Consider the following 24,167-nt stretch of genomic DNA (forward strand, 5'->3'; position numbering starts at 1 on the left):
GAATAAAAAAAGTTTCCAATGGTTTAGGCACCTTCTTTTCCTTTCAAATAAAGTGTAAGAACAGGATATTGGAATTACCCTTCTCTGTGAAGGGGACATACTAGCAGTCTTTTCTGCTTTTCACTTTTTAGCATTTGTTGTTTACCACTTTTTAATTTTGTCCAGGGTAAGAGACCACAGGTAAAATACAGGAAATTCTCATTTATTGCCTTCCTATGCAGATAATCTTGATTCCTTAGTTCCCTCACCCCACTCTCTAAGGAATCTGTTTTAGTGACAAAGCATATCCATGCCATTTATTCGAGTTCTGAGGAGAATTCTTGGAGCACTGTATATATTTAAAGCTCTGTTCCTTATACAAAAAGGACTGAAGGAAGGAAAATGTGATTATTTTGAAAGATGAATTCACAGAACTTTTTATCAAAGTTGAACTGTAAATTGAAATAACAACTGAAAACATCACTATTACTGAAAATTGCCCTTGGGTACCTCACACTTAGAAGACATAAAGAGAACATGAAAATCACTACTCTGACTTCCCCACTACACTACAAACCTTGAGGGCAGCGATTAGGTCTCCTGCTCATTGTGTTTTTTATTTTTTAATTTTTATTTATTGTTTATTTTGAAAGAGAGAGAGAGAGGAGGGGCAGGGGAGAGGGGCAGAGGGAGAGAGAGAAGGAGAGAGAGAAAGAATCTCAAGCGGGCCCCATGCTGAGCAGGGAGCCCAACACAGGGCTCAATCCCACGACCCTGGGATCATGACCTGAGCTGAAATCAAGAAGCAGATGTTCAACCAGCTGAGCCACCCAGGTGCCCGTCCTGCTCATTGTATATACATGATTGTTACACAGTGCCTGGCACATCCATGGTATTCAAACAATATTTGACAAACTGACTGACGGAATACATGAATGGAACGTAGTCTCAGAAGACCTTAACATATAGAACTCCAGCTGGTGCAATGAGCTAACATCACTAACCTCCCACATCGCTGTGAACTTTGGCCCTGAGAGATGCTCCAACTAGACCCTAGAGCTGTTTCAGCGTTGAAATCTCTGGGCTATGTGGTGGTTCTAAAATTCAATCTCCAGGACAAGCCACATGAGAAAGACAGATGTGAACTGCTGCGCTATGGCTGTAATACATGTGGTGGTCCCAAGTGGGATAGAAAGCCCAGATGCCAAAGCACGACTTAAAATAACACACCATTTGTGTGGGATGTTGTAAACCACCAGTAATCAACAGAGTGTTGCTAAGCTTCAGGAATTGCCCAGGAGAATGCCTTTTGAGTTCACGACATTGTGCAATGCAGCAAGCAAGGCAACGCCAGCACAGCTGACTTCCTAGAGAACACAGGACAATGTGGTGTGGGTGCAGGGGATGTGGGCAGGCAGTGTGGCCAGGAGGGTTGATTATTCAGCTGGCTTTGCAGCCACACCTACACACGTGGAGAGTCACGCCAGGGCACCTAGGAGAACATCGGACTTCCTGGAGAAAACTGGCAAGCGGAGGAGCTCATATAAGTTACTGCATGTTTTCTCTACTTCTAAATAGAGTTTCTGTGTTGCTTAGTGGATGTTTTAAAAGTCTTATAGATGATGAGAGGACCTTTGTGAATTTACTGCTTAGGAGAGGTCATTTTTTTATTTAAAAAAATAATTTGGATGCCAGAGGAAGAAATAGGGAATGAAAGGGCATTTGATAATTCTGTAAAATAAGTCTTGTTTTTAAAATAAGATATAAAGAGGGGCGCCTGGGCTCAGTTGGTTCAGTGGGGCTCAGACAGAGGGGCTCAGTCGGTTCAGTGTCTGCCTTCGGCTCAGGTCATGATCTCACAGTTCGTGGTTTTGAGCCCCATGTCGGGCTCTGTGCTGACAGCTCAGAGCCTGGAGTCTGCTTCGGATTCTGTGTCTCCCTCTCTGCCCCTCCTCTGCTCTTTCTCTCTCCCTCTCAAATAAATAAACATTTGAAAAAAATATTTTTAAATAGGATAGATATAAAGAGCCCACAATTCATGAAAACACTGTCCTCTCCATGTTTTCACCATTACTATGTTAAAGCATATGGGCGAGCAGTGATAATAATAGCCATCTTACCGAGACCTGTAGAGCAAGAATTTTGCAGACATCTGCACACCACTTCGGTAAGGATGTAAGGAAGACATAAGCTATAGCCCCATCTTATAAATTAGGAAGCTAGGCTCAGCAAAGTTAAGAAATGGGACTAGAGATGCACAGAAATCATTATGGACTATTTTATGAACCTCAAAATACAACAATGTTTTGGGGCACCTGGGTGGCTCATCATTTAAATGGCAACTCTTGATTTTGGCTCAGGTCATGATCTTGTGTGGTTCGTGAGTTCAGGCCCCACATGGGGCTCTGTGCTGACAGTGAGGAGCCTGCTTGGGATTCTCTCTCTCTCTCTCTCTCTCTCTCTCTCTCTCTCTCCTCTCTCTCTCTCTCTCTCTCTCTCTCTCTCCCCCTCTCTCTCTGTCTCTCTCTCTCAAAATAAATCAAAAAGGTAAAACAATATTTTAATATTTGCTTCTAATACTTGAAATGTTCAAAATGCCTCATTGTAACAATTTAAACTATTAATTGAGTTATGAGCATAATCATGCGAAAACTAAAGTGTCACTGCAGTTTCTACCTTTAATCTTGTGAAACTGAAAACAGCAACAAAAGGGTTTTTTGTTTTGTTTTGTTTTGTTTTTTGTCAAAGTAGACTTTAAAAAATAAGATAGACTTGGGGCACCTGGATGGCTCAGTAGGTTAAGTGACTTCAGCTCAGGTCATGATCTCACAGGTTCTAGAGTTTGAGCCCCCACACCGGGCTCTCTGCTGTCAGCACAGAGCCCATTTTGGATCCTCTGTCTCCCCCTCTCTCTGTCCCTCCACTGCTTGCTCTCGCTCAAAAATAAATAAACATTAAAAAAAGACTAAAAGACACCCCCGTATTTTATTTACTTATTTTTTTAAACTACGGCTCTTTATTTTCAAGTGGACAGTTCAGAGGAAGTCATCAGTAGCTTTTGTTTAATGCAAAAAGAAGAAGAAAGAGAAGTAGAAGGAGGAGGAGGAGGAGGAGGAGGAGGAGGAGGAGGAGGAGGGTGAGGAGAAAAGGAGAAGGAGAAGGAGAAAAAACCCACCAAAATAGAGAGAACTTTTGGGTTTAAAGGAAACCTGAGTATCACTAAGAGCCTGGTTGAAGGATTCACATTTTTAGAAGGGAAATACAGTGCAGATTTCTCCAGAGAGCGGGTTTTTTTTTAAGTTTATTTAGAGAGAGAGAGAGAGAGAGAGAGAGAGAGAGAGAGAGCATGTGCACGAGAGAGAATCCCAAGCAGGCTTCCCACTGTCAGCACAGAGCCCCACACGGGGCTAAAACTCACAAACTAGGAGATCATGACCTGAGTGGAAATCAAGAGCCCAGTGCTTAACCGACTGAGCCACGCAGGCACCCCTCTTCAGAGAGCAGTTTTTAAAGAAGTTGGGGATGGGTGTTAAGTTTTAAGGCTAGCTTGGGGAACTTACTTCCCAGGCTTAATTTAGGGAAGGTGTCAAAGTGCTAGGTATAGGGTGATGGGACACTGGTCACCCAGGATTGTGGAACAGAACTTGCTGTCACACAGTGCAAGGTAACAGAGAGTGACACAACAAAAAATGTAATCAAGATTGCCAACGAACACTTTGGTAGGCATTCATCATGTAGGTCCAGAGGTGCCCCAAACTGTCAGTCAGTGGTACGGCCTGTAGCAATTCCCCCAAAGTCTTGATGCTCTTGGGGAGAGAAGCCAGCATTCTTTTTGTTTCTCTTGGGGTTTTAAAGGTCCATTTCTTCCTGAGCCACAGTGAGGCCGCACATAGCCCAAGGGGTTCACGGGCAGCCAAGCCCTTCAGGAAGTTGTGAAAGGCTTCCCCCCTGCGTGGCTGGTACTCCAGATGCATTAGACCTTGCCTGGGTTAGGTCCCTAGGCTGTTACCAGCACAGAGGTGTCCAATTCAGCCAGTCACTCAGCCTTCCTGATCATGCTCCTCCTCACCGATGCCCTTGGAGACTTTGAGTGGGCACTGGTGGGAGGGCAGGACCACGCCACCGTACCTTCCTTGTCTCACGCCGCGGACCAGTACTGATGGGATAGCTCAGGCAGTTCTTAAAGTTCAGCTGGTAGTTTGTTCTCTGAACATTTGGTCTGGTGGAGGCACAGGATATCTGGGGCTTCTTCCTTTGCCCAGTCTCAACCTTTCTTCTTAATCCAGACTTGAAGCCCACCCACATTCCAGGTGCAGATCTTGAACATGTCCGATTTGCCACTGGGCAAGGTTTTCCCATCTGTGGGGATGGGGGTCCTCGTACAGGACTCCCCCTCTCCTGCTGCCTTTTTTCCATTTTCCTTTGCTCCTGCCTTACTCCTCTTGACTTCTGGCTCAGTCTTGGGCTCTTTCCCATCTTCTGCCACAGTTCGATTTTCCCCATGCTTCAGCAACACTGTAATGAATGCCCTTCTGAACCTGCACCTCGCTGCCCACCAGAGCACTATTTTTACCCCGTTACCTTCTCGGGTCCCAGCCTGGCTTGTCCTCTAAAAGACAACCCCATATTCTAGAAATTACAACTATTTGTCGTAGTTTAAGATTCTGCAGCACGGCTTGCACAGGGCATCAGATATATCATCAGTGCAAAATCAGACTTCTGCTTTTTGTTTCTGGTCTCATCTTACACCCAAACTGCGAGTCACTTTGATTCTTATGAAGTAGCAATGCTTCATAAACATAAAAACAAATTATTTACTGATTTCTTCATATTCATCCCTTAATATTGTTATCTGGATTTTGCTCTTACTCATAAATGTTTGTGGGTTTTTCAGGTTGTTTGAAATGAATGAAGTCATTGTAAAACTATAATGCTGGCTTATATTGGCTGGCTAATACTTTATATAAAAGAAGACTACCTCATCTCCCTCTCTTAAAGACAAATATTTGTCTGAAATAATTATTAACAGGTGTGGAGATATAAAAGAAGCTAGAAAATACTTCACAATCAATACATCTTTGAGACAGCCAATCACTTGTTACTCACACTGCTTTTTATTTTTTTATTTTTTTATTTTATTTTATTTTATTTTTTTTTTTCAATATACGAAATTTATTGTCAAATTGGTTTCCATACAACACCCAGTGCTCATCCCAAAAGGTGCCCTCCTCAATACCCATCACCCACCCTCCCGTCCCTCCCACCCCCATCAACCCTCAGTTTGTTCTCAGTTGTTAAGGGTCTCTTATGCTTTGGCTCTCTCCTGCTCTAACCTCTTTTTTTTTTCCCCTTCCCCTCCCCCATGGGTTTCTGTTAAGTTTCTCAGGATCCACATAAGAGTGAAAACATATGGTATCTGTCTTTCTCTGTATGGCTTATTTCACTTAGCATCACACTCTCCAGTTCCATCCACGTTGCTACAAAGGGCCATATTTCGTTCTTTCTCATTGCCATGTAGTACTCCATTGTGTATATAAACCACAATTTCTTTATCCATTCATCAGTTGATGGACATTTAGGCTCTTTCCATAATTTGGCTATTGTTGAGAGTGCTGCTATAAACATTGGGGTACAAGTGCGCCTATGCATCAGTACTCCTGTATCCCTTGGGTAAATTCCTAGTAGTGCTATTGCTGGATCATAGGGTAGGTCTATTTTTAATTTTCTGAGGAACCTCCACACTGTTTTCCAGAGTGGCTGCACCAGTTTTCATTCCCACCAACAGTGCAAGAGGGTTCCCGTTTGTCCATATCCTCTCCAGCATCTATAGTCTCCTGATTTGTTCATTTTGGCCACTCTGACTGGCGTGAGGTGATATCTGAGTGTGGTTTTGATTTGTATTTCCCTGATGAGGAGCGATGTTGAGCATCTTTTCATGTGCCTGTTGGCCATCCGGATGTCTTCTTTAGAGAAGTGTCTATTCATGTTTTCTGCCCATTTCTTCACTGGGTTATTTGTTTTTCGGGTGTGGAGTTTGGTGAGCTCTTTATAGATTTTGGATACTAGCCCTTTGTCCGATATGTCATTTGCAAATATCTTTTCCCATTCCATTGGTTGCCTTTTAGTTTTGTTGGTTGTTTCCTTTGCTGTGCAGAAGCTTTTTATCTTCATAAGGTCCGAGTAATTCATTTTTGCTTTTAATTCCCTTGCCTTTGGGGATGCTCACACTGCTTTTTAAACCCCAGCATTCAATGGAAGGAAAGAATGAAACTGTTTTTTGTTTTGTTTTGTTTTATCTTCCTGTTTTGGAAGATTTAAAGAATTATTTGTTTTTTTACTTTTGATTGAATTTTGGCACTTTTTGGTTGAATGTTTGTAATTTCTGGAGATCATGCCTGTTTCCTTCCAGAACCAGAATTGTGGATTACAAAATGTTAGAGTTGAAAGGGACTCTGCAGATGATCTAGTCCAATCCTTTAATTTCACAGTTAAGGAGTCACCTTGCTTGGCATTTCTTCACTTTGGTGCAGGTGAAGGCGTCACCAAAACCAACATTGCCTGCTTTGACATTTCCAACTGTAAGTTAGACCAACCCTTGGTTGGGGAGAATAAACAAAACAGGGATGAAAACAAGTTTATGATGCCATCAATCCAGCTGTTGGATTGTTCTTCCCCCAAATAATTTCAAGCAAGTTGCAGACTTAAATTTTTGAGCTGTATTCATTTATTTCCCTGAATAAAGATGGCTGATAATTTGTTTACTAAACTGTCTTTGATTCTCTGTTAGATGATCAAGTCAAACGTTAACACCCCGTAGAGCCTAAGAGCCTATTATGGCAGTGAACTAGCGCCCTCTAGCACATTTCTGAGTCACCACTGCTAAAAAAAAATCTTTTATAAAATCTAACTGTAAAACCAAAATGACCTAAGTACTGTGCTGGGTTCTTTCCACCATCTCGCTTCAATTCTCACAAAAATTGTATGATCAACGGAGACAGCCAAGTAAAGAGAGGCAGCTAATATGTGGTGTGGTGAGAGCTCCCTCAGGAGTGAGAAGAGCGCTGGACAGGCAACGACGGACTTTGCTCAGTGACACAGTGATGAATACGAAGAGGCCCTGGCCCTCTGGGAGCTCCCAGGTTAATAGGGGAGACAGAATTCTGGAAAGGATTGCTGCAGTAGGCACCGTAAGGACTGTTGCAGACTTATTTATTTATTTATTTATTTATTTATTTATTTAATAGTGTGGAGCAAGGAAACAGAACTACTAACTCCACTTGGGGGTTTTAAGGATAGCCTCAATGAAAACATGACATTGGACTAAGTATTAAAGGAGGAGAGTAGTTTGCCAGGTGAAGAACAGAGAAACAGCATTCCAAGCAGCAAGCAGAGCTAATGAAAAGACACACAACTGAGGAACACTGTGATAATCAGTACAGGTAATGTAGGGGGCAGCGCTGTGGGAAACTGGGGTGCACGGGATGGAGGGGACAGAGGTGTCTGGAGCACGACTGGGAAGAGATCCCATATAGTTGGGAATACAGAACTTGTCCTCTTGACAATGGGAATATTGAGGATATTCAACCAGAAAATAATGTGACTGTATTTCTTTCTTTTTCTGCCTGATAAGTTAAGAAACATAAGCCACAGTCAGAAAACTAGTAAAAGAAATATACTGTATAAAGCATAGTTATAAAGCCAATACTTCTGTGCCCCTCACCCTGGTATAGAAATAGAACTTTGTGAACACTCCCCCTTCTTTCTATCCCAGTCATAATCCCATTCAAGCCCCAAAGACAGTAATCACTGTGTCTGTGATTCTTCCTCAACACTTTCTTTTTCTTTACTGTTTCATGACTTTTATAAACATCCTCAGAAAATAAAATTTCATTTTAACTGTTTGTGAACTTTTTATAAATGGAGTCATACTTAAATTTTTCTTTGTGTTTGATTTTTCTTGCTCAACATAATGTTTTTTAAAAAATATTTTTTGTTAATATTTACTTCTTGAGGGGGGAAGAGGGGCAGAGAGAGAGGGAGACACAGAACCTGAAGCAGTCTCCAGGCTCTGAGCTGTCAGCACAGAGGCGGACATGGGGTTTGAACTCACGATCTGCGAGATCATGACCTGAACTGAACTCAGATGTTTAACTGACTGACTGAGCCACCCAGACAGCCCAACAACATAACGTTTTTAACATGCATCCTTGTTGGTTGTCGCTGTGTCAGCGTTTATTTACGCTGCTGTATAGCATTCTCCTGTTTGAATATTTTGCAATTTCTCCTGTGTGACACTGTTGGATACTTATTGACATTTTTTAAACCAGTTTTTTCCTAATACAAACAATACTGCTATGAGCTTTTGTACTTTGTACTTTTCACATGTGCACAACAGTTTCTCCAGCCTAAATCAGATTTCTTTCAGGAAGTTAATTCTGTCTGATAGGACCGTGTGGCATCAGCTAGAGTGGAGTGAGGGAATAAGGGCCCGGTCCACTTTCAGTGAGGGTGGAGAAGAGGTCCAATATGAGGGACGGTCCTGGGGCAGCACCGAGCTGCACAGGAAATGGAGTGGCACTTACAGGTGACCCTCAGTTTTCCAGCTTGAAAGGCTGATATCCTTAAGTGACATCAGAATTCTGGAGGAAAAGTAAGTTTTGGGGAAAAATGAGTTCTATTTTGGGTTTGAGATGATTGCTGGACATAAGCAAAAATGTCTGCTATAGGAAATCAGAAATACCCATAGAGAACTTAGGAAAGGGAAGGACTGGAGATGGGGATTTGGCAATGGTAACATACAGTTGGTTGTCAAAGCCATGGGAAAAGAGAGTAACAAGTAATTGACAGCACGTTCTGAGCATTTACCACGTGGCTGGCACTAGTCTGAGAACGTTACATGTATCTCAAGAAACAACAAGTGTTGGTGAGGATGTGGAGAAAAAGAAACTCTTGTGCACGTTGGTGGGAATGCAAACTGGTGCAGCCACTGTGGAAAACAGTATAGAGTTTCCTCAAAAATTTAAAAATAGGACTACACTGTGATCCAGTAATCACGCTACTAAGTATTTACCCAAAGAATATGAAAACCTAATTTGAAAGGATACATACACCCCTATGTTTATTGCAGCATTATTTACCATAACCAAATTATGGAAGTGGCCCGAGTGTCCACTGATAGATGAATGGATAAAGAAGAGGTGATATATTTATATACAATAGAATATATATTATTCAGCCATAAAAAAAAAAGAATGAAATCTTGCCATTTGCAATGACATGGATGGAGTTAAAGAGTATTATACTAAGAGAAATAAGTCAGTCAGAGAAAGACAAATACCCTATGATTTCACCCATGAAATTTAAGAAACAAAACAAATGAACAAAGGAAAAAGGGAGAGAGACAAACCGAGAAACAGACTCAGTTTTTAAAAAATGTTTATTTATTTTTGAGACAGAGAGAGAGTGTGAGAGGGGGTAGGAGGGGCAGAGAGAGAGGGAGACAGAGAATCCCAAGCAGGCTCTGTGCTGTCAGCGCAGAGCCCGATGTGGGACTTGAATTCGCGAGTCATGAGATCATGACCTGAGCTAAAACCAAGAGTGAGACACTTAATCAACTGAGCCACCCAGGTACCCCAAGAAACAGACCCTTAACTATAGGGAACAAACAGATGGTTACCAGATGGGAGGTGGGTGGGGAGATGAGTGAAATAGGTGATGAGGATTAAGAGTACCCTTATCATGATAAGTATTGAGTAGTGTATAGAATTACTGAATTACTGTGTCATACAACTGCAACTAATAGAACACTGTATGTTAACTACACTGGAATTAAAATTAAAAACTTAGTAAAATTCAAAAAAAGAATGTTACTTATATCAACCCATGTAATCTTCACAACAACCCAAGGAGGCACATAATACTATTATTTTCATTTCACAGATGAAAGAACTGAGGCACACAGAGGCCAATAACTTGCCCCAGGTCACACATCTAGCTAGTGGTGCACCAAAAGGAGATTATTTGGGAAGTGTATGTGGAAAGGACTGAATTCTAGTGACTACCAATATTAATGATTGGAGGAGGAGCCTGGGAAGGACACTTAGATGGACAGCCACCAAGTTAGGAGGAGAACCAGAAGAGTGTCATTAGTAGCCAAACTTTAATTAACTTAATAAGGTAAGGCAGGTGCCCAGCACTACCGGAGAAGGTCAGGTAGAGTGCCAAAGTGGAGTCACAGTCAAACTTGAGACTTAGTGTCCACAAAACCTATTCATGCTTGGCTCATTGCTCCCAAGAAAGGAAGTGAAACCTCTTTAAGGAATCGAATAATAAAATATAGACAAATTGTTATTTACCTTTGGTTGCTGTCTACAGCTAACGTAAAAAGAAAAATCCCTCCCTTAAGAAATACAGCTATGTGTGGTATGGGAAGGTGGTGGAGAAATGGGGCCTGTTGTGGGGAAGATGAGAGCTTTACACCAGACAAGTCTGCTGAGTAAACAGGCTGAGCTGGACAGGAAGGAGGAAGTTGTGGGGGAGTCACTACTCTGTCAGTGCCTGTGGCTCCACCCCGACCCCCCACTGTGCTTGGTGACTCTGACGAAAGTGGGTGGGAGTGGGTGTCCAGATGGCCCTTCAGCTGTACCTGGAACCTGTCCTATGGCCCTGTTGTCTCCTTGGTGTTGCCCTATTTCTCCCTGGATACGTTTACCTATTGTTTTTCACAAGGTTGGCGATTCAAGAGGCTCAGACAGACGTGATCTCTGTAGAAGGGTTCAAGTTCCGAGCTGAGCAAAGTACACATGGTGCTGACTCTGCAGTAAGAGAAGAGAAAAATCCAAGTCTGCTTCCCATTCATTCATTCATTCATTCATCCATTGATTCACTCCTTATACCCACAGATATTTATTGAACACCTATAATGTCCTGGGTACTGTGCTAAGACTTGTGTAACCAAAGAGGAGTTAGATCTTGCTGTCACGAAACCTATAATCTAGTTGGGGAGATGGAAAAAATCGTAAGCAGCAAATAAAAGATGATAAAACTGTCATATGTAATAGGAAGACAAATAGGAGGCTTAAAAAGATTCAGGGGTGGATGGGGGAATTTAGAAAAACTGATCGTGTAACGCACGGTAGACCTCACGCATTCATGTTTGTGCAGTTCTGTTCACCTTTAAGGCACAGGAGAGGACCATACTCCCCCTTTCCCTTGCAGTTTGGTGGAGCCTTATGACCAGTTTGGACCAAATATTGGTATTTGACGTGGGGCACTTCCATGATAAAAATCATTTGTCATCGTCCTCACTATCTGCCCCATTGTTCCCCTGTCTTCCCAAACCCAAACAGAAGAGGATGAAATAAGGGAGGCATTTTTCTTTCTTACTTCAGCTGTAGACAACAACCAAAAGGAAGTAACTTTTTCTATCTCTTATTGTTAGATTGCTTGAAAAAGTTTCACTTCCCTTCCTAAAATTTGTGGTGTTAGTTTAGCAAGCCAGTGGTGAACAGCATAGAAGCTGATAATGGAGGCCAGTGAGGCCACAGTTCTTACTTGGTTGCTGATAAAATGAACTTCTGCATTAATTTGGAAAGATTATATATATATATATATATATATATATATATATATATATAAAGATTATATATATATATATATATATATATATATATATATATAGCTAAAGAAAATGTGGCTCTAGGAGAAAAAATTAGAAAACAATGTTTCTAGTGTGTGTTGATTGCTGCTGGCTACATTTTGGCAAGACTTTATGATCTTAAGAAAGAACTGGTTGATTTGTAAGAAGAAATAACAAGGAATAGAAATATTTCAGAAAAATGAGGACTTGCAAAACCGGAAAACCTGACAGGTTTTAGACGCCAAACTCAAAGAGAGAATTTGGGGAAGCCTTGGAAGACCAAGTCCATTAAAATAAACTCATGGAAAGGCCAAATTAAGTGTGGCTTCTACACCTATTGGCAATACCTCTCAGTAAGTTCAGAACTTTGGCGCAAAGATAAAATTAAGGTATTCAATTGGCAAAGAGCCACAGAAAGATCAAAATAAAGGTGTAGCTTTCCCACAGAAAACTATAGTCTCATGTTTACTCAGAGTACCTGTACTGGCAAGAGAAAAAGACAGGTATGTACAAATTAGTGGGGGCAGAGGGAAGAAGAGAGAGAATGGGGCAAGAAAGCAAAAGCATATAGTATATCTGAGAACTATGTTTTGAAAAGAACTGTGAGTAACAGTATTGGCAAATATATTTTACTGAAATCAGAGACAAGAAGCTTACTAAATAATTTGGGGAGACATTTACAGTCAAAGGAATCAAAAACCCAACTGGACTTGTGGTCTTCCAACATTGTACAAGTAGCACATGAACTAAGAACACTAGTCTGCTCCCAGAAGAGCATATACTCATTGAATATGTGGCCAAGGACAGTAACATAAGAAGACTCTCCAGAGGGTAGAGTCGAGATTCAAGGAACATTTTTCAACAGCCTTGTTTCGGGTAGAGGCCTTTCTGGTATTTGCCCAGAAACATAAGAGGTCAATCAGTGCCTGCTTCTGGCTTCCATTTTTCCCTTTCAGAATGGAGTATTTCTTGTGGTTGTTCTGGCCCTGTTCCTCCACTCTACATTGTCTGTGGAGGGACAGATTAATCTATTACTGTGAGTTCATGGGTCTGTAGCCCAAGAAGGGCCACATGAAGACCTAATGTAGAGACTACCATGCACTACCCAAACTCTGGACTGTGAGCTCCATGTTTGGACTTCTGCTTTTTTGTTCTTTGTGTTTTTATTGTGGCGGGGGGGGGGGCAGTTAGAAGGGGTGGAAAGAAGGTTTGTGAGTTCTGGGGTGGGAAGAGGAGTGAAACAAAAGAGTAGCCTATAGTAGAACTAATGATCCTTCCTTTCCTTATGGCAAATGGAAAGATTACATGTACTTGTCCCCGTACAGTAAAGTGGACCACAAGAATTCACTGAAGTATTTAATAGCTATTGGGAGATCCCCACCCCTCAGGAGCGAGGGATCTTTCTGGAGCCTCTTTTATAAGAGCACTAATCCTACTCTTAAAAACTCTCATGACTTAAACACCTCAGAATGGCCCTACTTACTAATACCATCACTTTTGGGGGTTAGGGTTTCAATGTATGAATTTTGGGGGACATATTCTGATCACATCACTGTCTATAATGAACAGAAAGAAGGAACAGAAAATGTCTTGGAGACAGGATATTATGGTATTACCCAAACTTTCCCAAGATGCAAACGCTGCCTAGTAGAAGAATGTAGACACAGAGAAGATGATCTATATGTTCATCATTGAAAAGCAATCCCTAAAGAGGAGAGAGTTGCTTCCTATAGGAGCAGAGTACTCAGCTCCCAGAGCTGGAGGAAGGAGAGTGTGGGGTTCCTGGGAAGAAGCCAAGACTCCATCTAGAAGACAGTGGTGTCCCTCCAACCTGGTTTTCTAGTATCCCTGAAGATTATCTGTCAGTGTGTACAGATAAGAAGCCATTTCAATTCAGTAATCAATTCCCAGAGTGCTTTCTAATATCTGCTCCAACTTCCTCCTCCTTCCATGGAAAGAGAGTAGTGCTTTAATGGTATTTCTTTTCTTACTGTTCTTGCAACTTGATAATAGCCCCCCAGGAAAGAGATCCTGGGATAAATTGGAATTCTCTTTACTAGGAATCACTTCTCTTTCCTTAAATCTGTTGCTCAGTTAGGAGCAGTTCCCAGCCTCCATTAAACAATATCTTAACTCACCAAACACTATTGGTTTTCTGGATTCCCCCCGTACATACATGGTTTTTAAGGAAGCTAGACCAAAACAGGTAGCTCCTGGAAACCCAGGAAAAACTTGTCTGGATCAACATTTAAAAGAAGCAATAGTGGTTTCTAAACTGCTGGAAGCTGAACTCCCTATTGCCCTTCAAAAGCTCCACAATCTAAACTCTCACCCACCTTCTTTCTTTACCACCTGGCTTTCCTCTCTGCCTTGTTTCTGTGACAGTAATGGATACATAGGAGACTCTACAGAGTAGAGCTGAAGCCCTCTCTGAAGGAGACAGAATTTGGACAAATGTTTCCCTCAGAATTTGGACAAATGTCACCCAATCCCAACCTTTCCACTTGATCTTTTCCTCTTCGCCTCCTGCTGCTTTTTGCCACCTTCCAGTTCTCAAACACTCAGTTTCTTTATCTTCTATATTCTTCAAAAGCAGTCAGTTTCTCGCTATGATTTATTACTTTTGCCAGGGAGAGGTGAATGATTGGCATCCAGGCTCGGGGAGCAACCCTTGATAAAAGCCCTGTGTACAGAGAAGGAAGGACAAAGAAGAGCCTATGAAAAAGCCTCTTTCCAGACTTGTTCCTCAGAGATTCTCCATTAGATCAAGACATTTCATGTTAGTGTTTTTTAATTGTAGAAGAAACATATGCATGTTTTTAAAAAGGCAAACAGTGAAGAAAGATATCCAACCAGTCTCTCTCCCTGCATTCATTCCCAACCGTCTCCGTTACTTCTCAGAGGTAAACATTTGACAGTATTTTTTTAATGTTTATTTATTTTTGAGAGAGAGAGAGAGATGTGGGGAGGGGCAGAGAGAAAGGGGGACAGAGGGTCTGAAGCAAGCTCTGTGCTGGTCGCCCAGAGCCCCATGTGCGGCTCAAACCCACGAACCGTGAGATCATGACCTGAGCCCCAGTCAGATGCTTAACGAACTGAGGCATCAAGGCATCCCTTGACAGTATTTTTTTAATCTTGCAGAATAGCGTACACATCTGCAAGGGACATATATACATTTTCTTTTCCTTTCCTTTTTTTACACAAATGTATGACAGGCAGAATTTTGGTTTACCTTTTCCAATTAACAGGTCAACTCTGCCTTTTCACCATACTAGCACATACAGATCTACCTCAATCATGTGTACTTACTTTGTATTCCATTTGCATAGATGTGAGTGTTTTCAATATGTGGCGTATTTCATGTGACTTATTTTTTATCTTATCTATCTTATTATTTTTAAGTAACCTCTATACCCAATGTGGGGCTTAAACTCATGACCCTCAGATCAAGAGTAGCATGCTCTACCAATTGAGCCAGCCAGGTGCCCCTCATGTGATATATTCTTTTAGGAAAGACCTTCCACAACACTTTTTAAGTTCTCCATTAATGTAAATTTTTTTGAGACTTTGCGATAATGTTATTTATAATTTGAAGAAACCCAAATTTCCTCCTATTAAATTACTTTTCTTCTTTATTCTTGTCCTTTAATCTTATTTGCGATTCACCATTATTATCTTTGGAAATCCAAACCTTTCATCATAGTTCGCAAACTGGTAAACCAAATCGGCACGGCAGGGGAACTGAGGCTCGGGATGAAGCAAAGTGTAAGTAAGTGCCCATTGACCATGAAACTCTAGCACACAGTAAAATCACCTGTGAAATAATTTGAGTCGAGGGAAAAACATAATTTAATTTACCAAAATCCTTAATAGACATAGGTTCTAAGAACCACGGTGGGAAAACTAGAACCTTTAATAGACTTACAGTGTCAGATGGTGACGATGACGATGACGACAGTGGTCCCAGCAAAGACTGGCCACATCTAGGTCCTCAGGGTTAAAATAATCATCTTTTGTAAAAAAAAAAAAAAAAAAAAAAAAAGTATTCTTAGTGTGTGAATCAGTGAATACTTAAAATTTTGTGACAGGTTTAGAAAATTCATGCTAAGAAAAAGAGAAAATAATCCGTAAAAAGGTTACTTGAACCGTCATGGGATTGCCATTTAACAAACGACATCCTGTGTCTGGGGAAGGGTATGATCTTTCCCTCCTTCGGCTTTAAACTTCCACTGGAAGAACTTTTATAAACATTCAAAAATCTTCAGATAATATCAGGTTAAGATTTTCAAATACATAACAAATAATAAATCCATAAATTACAGCTCACAGAAAGGTATTCTCTAAGATTGTCAGATTTTTCTAAATTTACGTGTTATTTTTGGCATCTAAAGTTTTGTCTTGTACATGGTGGATACTTAAAATCTAGACAAATTTTGATTTGACTTTACTTTCGTGGGCGGGTCTTGGGGCCGGGATCAACACATTGCTAGAATCCAGCAGTCATATTCCAAGCAGGGTTATACCAGTAGTCTGAGTTCTCAGGAAGACTACAGAGAATAATGTTTGAGAACTAGCTCACTCGAAGACGACTAGAAGGAACTTTTCCATTCAGTGTGAAATTCCTTCAAGTTTCTTTTCCTGTCTCTTCCATGAAATTTTTTGTGGTTTCTGAAACCCATTCCTGACAGTGGTAATGAAAGTGCTGAGAAAGAAAGTATGACAGTTAAAACAAGACAAAACAAACCCCATAACCATTGGTTTTCCAACATGCTTACCATGAGAATCTCTCATGCATTTTTTAAAAGCTAAAGTAAATTGGTGTTAAATTACAGATTTCCCAAAGTGTAAAGGTCTTTCAAATATTATTTAGTCTACTTTCAAGAGACAATTCTTGAATCCTCTCCACACCATTAGGATGTTACTCTATTTCCACTAAACACTGAACTTCTCAGCAATATTTTCTCCAAACGGAGCTGGGTATAAAGGGCTGAACCATCTTCAATAGACTCAGAACTAGAACCACCCGCTGCTCCAGAGATGGCAGGGATAGATATCAGGGTACTAGACTCATCTGCTGGTTCTGGGAGAAAATTCAGACTGGCAGGCAGAACCCAGACTCACAATTACGGTAACGTGTAATAAGTGCAGAGTTGGGGAGTACGGTGGTGGCAACCCCAGGAGGTAGTGTTTGGAGACACAAGCTGATAGGATAATCGGTCAGGAAGCAGCTCAGCCTGTAATGAGTTGCAGGGGCAGGGTTCTCAGCCACATACTCTGGTCTATAAAGCCCCTAAACCCAACCACTCACCTGCACCTCTGCCCTCAAAATGTGCCAACTTCCTTTTCACCTTTTTTTTTTTTAATTTTTTTTCAACGTTTATTTATTTTTGGGACAGCGAGAGACAGAGCATGAACGGGGGAGGGGCAGAGAGAGAGGGAGACACAGAATCGGAAACAGGCTCCAGGCTCTGAGCCATCAGCCCAGAGCCTGACGCGGGGCTCGAACTCACAGACCGCGAGATCGTGACCTGGCTGAAGTCGGACGCTTAACCGACTGCGCCACCCAGGCGCCCCTCCTTTTCACCTTTAATGTCCCATCACTCTGGCTTTCTTTCCAACCACAGAATGCCAAGATCCCTTGAACCCCAGAGCCTTGGTCATTCAGATGGACCCTTAAATGTCCTCCCCTTACAAAGGCTTTTTCAGGAGACTCTCTACTACATGATTCCATTTTAATTATTTGCATACCCTTGAGACTTGCCTCCTCTATCTATCTCCTCACTAATACAAGCTCAATGAAAGGAGGGTATCTATTTGTGTTATTCCTTGTGGTACCCAATAATACCAGGCACTTTTATAAGTTCCTAGCGTATCATGGGGGCTTATTACACATTTTAGATGAGCGACTGAATGAACAAATGAACAAATAAACTGTTTAAATAAACAAATTAGACAGATAGGGGACTGGCAAAATGAAAGTTTCCATAACTAAAAAGATATGAAACCAAATCCTTGACTAAATAACAGGAGCTAGGGAGACGAGGAAGGCTGTCACCAGATGCGAAAGTCTTGATAAATGCAGGGAATGAGCACGGGTGGCAGGAGTGAAGTGGGGGAGGAAGTTGTGCTGAATAGCTTGACTCTCAGTGGAGAATAAAGTATTAGAAGATGACAGGAAAGCCTGGGTTTGGACATTGTAATGGGAGAATGCCAGCCAACCGTCCTCCTTGTTTTGAGAAATGTGGGAGAATAAAATAAACCTCACTCAAGAGGACAGAGGGGGCACATTTTAGTTTGGTTACAGTTAAGGGAGATTTCGGTAAAGCCATCTGCATAAAGGTGTATATAAAAGAATTTGTTCATGGTGATCTATGGAAAGCGAGGAGGGGGAAGACAACATCTTTAGGAGACGTGTGGTGGGAGTGAAGAAGAGTCTAGCAGTAAAAGGGCAGAATCACCTGAAGGACAACGGGAGAGGAAAAAAAATTTTTTTGAGATGTAGGAATAAAGAGATGATAGTCATAGAAGAAGCGATGTGCCTCAAATACGGACTTTTGCTGCAAGTTTACAGGGAGCCCAGCAGTACCTGGTTTAATCTCAGAGAAATGGTCCCCAACTGTCCTGCATGACAATTTAGACTCTGATCTGGGGGTAGCTTCTTAAGACTGACACAGAGAGGACAGCTTTTCATCAAAATGCTTGGGAATGGTGATTTGGGGCCAGGCACTGGTACTGGGAGGTTGCTAAGAAGGCACGCTGGACTAAGACAAGAATAATACATTTCTTTTCCGTGCTCTAACAGTCCACATGGTTCTTTAGCCTACTTACTCTTCCCAGGTGAATAAGGCAAACCTGGTGGACGGGTGCTGACAGTAACCAGTTCACTATGACCTGTCCACCCAGACTCCATAACCAAATACCCTCCTTGTAGTGAGGTGGACCTCAAAGGGCACAGCAATTCTCCTAAGGCAAGAGAGGATCATCAACTCACTGAATACAATCCTTGGTCTAAAACTGAGCATTAATATGCATTCTTAAATCATGTACAACACAGTTATTTGTTGTCTCTTCCCAGCGTTGCGATATAAGAGGCAATCCCTCACATTAAACATTCATTCGGGGCGCCTGGGTGGCTCAGTAGGTTAAGCGTCCAACTTCAGCTCAGGTCATGATCTCACAGTTCATGAGTTCCAGCCCCGCGATGGGCTCTGTGCTGACCACTCAGAGCCTGGAGCCTGCTTCAGATTCTGTGTCTCCCTCTCTCCCTGACCCTCCCCCCACGCATGCTCTGTCTCTCTCTCTCTCTCTCAAAAATAAATAAACATTAAAAAAATTAAAAAAAAACATTCAATGGGCACACCTTATATATAAAGGTGTTTTACATATGCTACTCAATTTACTTGTCTCAACAATCTTGAAAAGTGAGGACTATTCTGCTTTTACAAATGGGGATGCAGAGTCTCAGAGGGGTGCACTTATTTTTTTTTTAATTTTTTTTTCAACGTTTATTTATTTTTGGGACAGAGAGAGACAGAGCATGAACGGGGGAGGGGCAGAGAGAGAGGGAGACACAGAATCGGAAACAGGCTCCAGGCTCTGAGCCATCAGCCCAGAGCCCAACGCGGGGCTCGAACTCACGGACCGCGAGATCGTGACCTGGCTGAAGTCGGACGCTTAACCGACTGCGCCACCCAGGCGCCCCAGGGCGCACTTATTAAATACACGCACAGACACGATGCACCCGACTCCAAAGCCTATGTTCTTTCAAGCACCTCTCACCTCACTCTGCAGCCACACACCAAAACGGCTCAATTTCACCGAAATGGTGACAGTTTGAGTCAGAGCAATGCTGCTTTTTGAGAAAGGTGGAGGAAACAACATGTTAGTTGGATGTGGCAGCAATTGGAATTTTGGGGGTTCAATCAGTGTTTTCCGAATAACCATGTCTCCGCTGCCTCACCACCCACCTCTGATCACCTTGGTGGTCACTGAGTAAAAATTGGACATTTGTCAAAGTACTGACAATGCTAGCACATACCTGGGGGAATAAAGGAGGCAGAAATCAATACAATATATCCAGTCTAACGACCTGTGGGAGATCAGAGAAGTCCGTGTGAATTATGCTGGTGATTCTGTCCAGGAGAACAGGAGGGGAACAGAAGATCACAGAGGTACCCGAACTTGAGCTGGGCTTTGTGGTGATTTCGCTTATGAAAGAGAAACTAGAAAATTTGTCCTTGAGTAATGTTTCCCGTAAATGACCAGGTTTTTTCGTAATCATTTGATCTGACTTGGAGTTGGCTTAGGAACTAAGTAGGGTGGCCGCAATAAGGGAAGATGGAGTGTTTTCCTTTCTGCCCAAATACAATGTATTCTTTTCATTTGGGTAGCTGCATTGAATCAGGATGCCAAGGAAAGCCCCCTAGTTTCTTATAAGTTGGGGGGAAACAAAGGTAACAATGGAATGGGGTCTATCCTCAGTCAGGTTCCTGAACTGCGAGAGAGAAGTCACCAGGGGTCCTGCGGACGTCAAAGGTGTGTGTTGGCCACAGCTGCTCTGCCTGAAATAAGAAAGCGAAAGCTCTCGGAGCCCGGAGAGGCCCTTTCCCCCTGTCCGGAAGCTGCTGCTTCGTAGAGTGGGAAGCCCTAGACCTCAGTCCACCCAAACCACTGCAAGCGCAGGGCAGTGAAAAGTGCAGGGCGGTGAAGAGGCAGAAGCATCCGGCCCCGTCCAGGGCGCCCCGTCCACGGCACGAGGCCCATGGATAAGTTTCAGGCGGTGCTAAACCTGCACCTGCAGCATCCCCGCGCGCTGGGCTACGGCCTGGTGACGCTCCTGACGGCGGGCGGGGAGCGCCTGTTCTCCGTCGCGGTGTTCCAGTGCCCCTGCAGCGCCGCCTGGAACCTGCCGTACGGCCTGGTCTTCCTGCTGGTGCCCGCGCTGGCGCTCTTCCTGCTGGGCTACGTGCTGAGCGCGCGCACCTGGCGCCTGCTGACCGGCTGCTGCGCGCGCGGCGCCCGCCCCGGGGGCTGCGGGCCGCGGCTGCGGGCCGCCCTGGTGTGCGTGCAGCTCAGCGCCACCGCCGCCGTCGCGCCGCTCACCTGGGTGGCCGTGGCGCTGCTCTGGGGCGCCTTCTACGAGTGCGCGGCCAGCGGGAGCGCCCCACTGGCGCGGCTGCTGTGCCGGGGCCGCGACCCCGCCTGCGAGGCCCAGCTGCCGCTGGCGCCCTGCCACCAGGCCCGGGCGCCCGACGCGCAGGACCTCCTGAAGGAGCTCAAGGCCCAGTCTCAGGTCAGGCGCGGGCGCTGGACGCGGTTGGGAGGATGGGAGCGGGGCCGGCTGGGCCGGTACCCTCGCCCCAGACACGGGACCCCGGGCGACAAGCTGGAACGGCGACAATTTCAGTAAAACGAACGAAAAGGAGGGAAGGCACCTGCTCTGTGCCGGGTACCGCGCCTGGCCGTTCAGCTCCCGTCCTGCCTTACTTACTCTCTTTTTAGCCAGTACACCAAGTCCAGATCGAGTTGTTTGTCCGGCCGGAAGAAGGCAGAATTGTTACAATAAAATGGGCCTCCCTGGCTCTAAAGCCCCCGCCCCACACTGCTTCTGGGCATATAAAGCCCGGAGACTCTTGAAAATGAATGCTTGTTTCATTGGATTTGCCGAAATTCCACGTGTTGAATTCTAGCCGAGTGACGAGTAAGTAGGCTTTTCCCTGGGCCCTCGACGGGACTTGGAAAATGACCGGTCAAGTGGTTGAGGCGTTTGGGAGGTTGTCTCTTCTTTCTCTTAAGAGACTAAGACCTAAAACGGTTGCTTGTTCATCAGCATAACTGTGAGTAGTTCAACCTTTATGTAAGGATTTAAAATTTTTTTACGAAAAAATGTCACTAAGTTGCTGTTTTGTTGTGTTTTCCTCAGGTGCTGGGCTGGATCCTAATCGCAGTTGTTATCATCTTCCTTTTGATTTTTACATCTATCATCCGATGCCTATCTCCAGTTAGTTTTCTGCAGCTGAAATTTTGGAAAATCTATTTGGAACAGGAGCAGCAGATCCTTAAGAGTCAAGCCACAGAGCATGCGACAGAATTGGCCAAAGAGAATGTTAAATGTTTCTTTGAGTGCTCACATCCGAAGGAATACAATACCCCAAGCATTAGAGACTGGCAGCAGATTTCATCACTATATACTTTCAATCCAAAGGAGCAGTACTATAGCATGTTGCACAAGTATGTTCATAGAACAGAGAAGAGTGAGAGCATCAAATCTAAAGAAGGAGATACAGTGATTCCCATTCTTGGCTTTGTGGATACACCTGGTATGCACACTACTGCTGACTTATGACCTTATTAATGGATATGAGGAAAGTTCTTTTGAGTTATCGCTTCATTTTAAAAAATCAACTTTGGTATTTTTATGACTTTTTTTTCGATTTTTCAAATTGTGGAAACAATTTTAAATCAAATAAAAAATTGAGAACTTTACCTATTTATTATATTAGTTATGAAAAAGGAAGCAAAGTCAAATGATTCTGTCCAAGGGGCAAACTGGAACTAGATCAAAAGTTTTACACTCCTGGTTTAGGGTCCTTTTCACTGAATAAGAACGTTGTCAGATGAAAGACTTTAAGTAGCAGAGACAGTAGCAGAAACGGCGGAAGAATGATTGAACTTTTGACCTTTCTGTTAGGTTATCTGATGTTAGTTTCAAATTCACTTTCTTGAAGATAATACATTGTTTCAAACTTTAAAATACCGCCCTGACGGCTCTAATGTGGGTACTAAACAAACAAAAAATTATCATGAACAGGAAAGTCAATTTTTTAAAAATACAAAATATGGAAAACGACAATTGCAAGCCTAACTGTTGGTTTGAGTTTGTAGGGTCAGAGGGCAGATTTTAAAACTTTATTTTGGTAAATTTCAAATATGCACAAAAGTAGAAAGGATCATGTTCTGAGCCCCTGTATAGTCATTATACAGTTTTGACAGTGTAGGGAAGTCAGATGAAACCCATAGCATGCAAGTAAATATAGAAATACCAATTGTGGCCTGATTTAGAGTACAGGAGGGGGCTGGGAACTCTGTGAGAAACTGAAACCTGAGGAACGGAAGAGCATTTCAGTTTGCGGAACAGCATGGCAAAGACTAAGGTGAGAAAGACCTGAGCGCAGCTGGAAGCCTTAGTTAGAGGTGACTGGAAGAAAGGAACAAGGGACAGGTGGTGCGGGTCCTCGAATTCATGCGAAGGGTTTTGGTTTTCACCCCATGAGCATTTTCGGAAGACTGTTCTGATTTTCTTGTGGAAAAAGGAATGGCATGGGGGAAGACACAGAGCCAACATGGAAACAGAAAGCCTCGTCAGGAGGCCACTGCAGTGAAAATAGGTAGGAGTGAATTTGAAGTGGGTCGATCGTGATGAAGATAGGAAAAGTGGATAGAGTCAAGGTAAATTTTGAACATAGACATGACAGGATTTGTTGATGGAGAGAAGGCAAACATTTATTGAGAGCCACAGTATCTGTAGACAAAATTATTTAGTTTTTAATGTTTATTTATTTTTGAGAGACAGAGAGCGTGTGAGCGGGGGAGGGGCAGAGAGCAAGGGGGAGACGCAGAATCCGAAGCAGGCTCCAGGCTCTGAGCCGTCAGCACAGAGCCCGACGCGGGGCTCAAACCCACAAGCGGTGACATCATGACCTGAGCCGAAGTCCGACGCTTAACCAACTGAGCCACCCAGGCACCCCACAAAATTATTTTTTTTAAGTTTATTTCTTTTTGAGAGAGAGAGAGAAGGAAAGAGAGGTGGGGGGAAGGGGCAGAGAGAGAGGGAGAAAGAGGGGATCCCAAGCAGGCTCTGCACGACATGGGGCTCAAACTCATGAACTGTGAGATCATGACCTGAGCTGAAATCGAGTCGGGTGCTTGACAATATCAGGGGACATTAGCTTGTCATTCCTGCACATCTCCCAAATTTATGGCTGTTTTGTGCATTTGAAAAAAATAAAATATGAAAACTTTAAACTGTAAAGGAATTGAGCACTGGGCCTATTTAGCCCTTCTTCCTCTCTGAGCAGATCTCTGTCTTGGGCTCTATTTGCCCTTTGTTGCACAGGATCGTTTAAAAGAACTTGTCAGCAGAACTGAATATCCTGTTAGTGAGTCTATATTATAAGAAGGTTAGTGGCAGAAACTACAGATCGGTTTTATTTTCTATTCCCTAATGAATAATTTTGAAAATCGTATCATCCTTACTTTCATTTTTGCTTCCTTTATTTCATCTTCCCATTTCATTTGTATATTCTTCTCTTTCAATGCTTTCCCCCACCTCTGGTCTAACATGGGCACTTACATCTTACAGTATATTGTCTCCATTTTGTTTACTTCCTCTTGCACAGTATTAATTATCGTTCAAGTATATATGCTTAAGAAAAAAATGATAACAATGGAGAACTATGTGAAGTAAAACGTACACTTACCTCATTCCTTTGCAATATAGTTTTACCAGAGGAAGCCATAGGCTCTGCATCTACACAAATATTATCGTATT

General features: G+C 42.9%; 2 protein-coding genes, 1 long non-coding RNA gene and 1 pseudogene across 4 annotated transcripts in view; 2 read left to right on the forward strand and 2 right to left on the reverse strand.

Annotated features, from left to right (window-relative positions):
* Positions 1-14,272, forward strand: part of DSE (dermatan sulfate epimerase) — a 105,083-nt gene extending 90,811 nt beyond the window's left edge. The window contains exon 6 of the mRNA XM_045057929.1: positions 14,248-14,272. Coding sequence (XP_044913864.1) covers positions 14,248-14,257 — 10 coding nt within the window. The 3' untranslated portion in view covers positions 14,258-14,272. The remainder of the gene's footprint in view (positions 1-14,247) is intronic.
* LOC101095661 lies at positions 3,446-4,815 on the reverse strand (annotated as a pseudogene).
* LOC109499856 lies at positions 6,087-19,795 on the reverse strand. Of its 2 annotated transcripts, none has more exons than XR_006598200.1 (5): positions 19,656-19,795; positions 15,543-15,627; positions 14,114-14,300; positions 10,691-10,793; positions 6,087-6,573 (listed from the first exon to the last, which is right to left on the reverse strand). It is a non-coding gene; the product is annotated as an uncharacterized LOC109499856 (long non-coding RNA). The 2 variants fall into 2 exon arrangements; XR_006598199.1 differs by lacking the exon at positions 6,087-6,573 and adding an exon at positions 16,066-16,319 and having other exon boundaries at positions 10,122-10,793; positions 19,656-19,772.
* A 583-nt stretch (positions 19,796-20,378) lies between these two features.
* On the forward strand, positions 20,379-22,102 carry CALHM6 (calcium homeostasis modulator family member 6). Its single transcript, XM_023254277.2, has 2 exons — positions 20,379-20,909; positions 21,540-22,102. The coding sequence occupies exons 1-2, from the start codon at positions 20,379-20,381 to the stop codon at positions 21,960-21,962; spliced, it is 954 nt and encodes a 317-aa protein (XP_023110045.2). The 3' UTR covers positions 21,963-22,102.
* Positions 22,103-24,167: the final 2,065 nt, after the last annotated feature.

Source organism: Felis catus, chromosome B2 (assembly GCF_018350175.1).
Source record: "Felis catus isolate Fca126 chromosome B2, F.catus_Fca126_mat1.0, whole genome shotgun sequence".
NCBI classification, from domain to species: Eukaryota; Metazoa; Chordata; class Mammalia; order Carnivora; family Felidae; genus Felis; species Felis catus.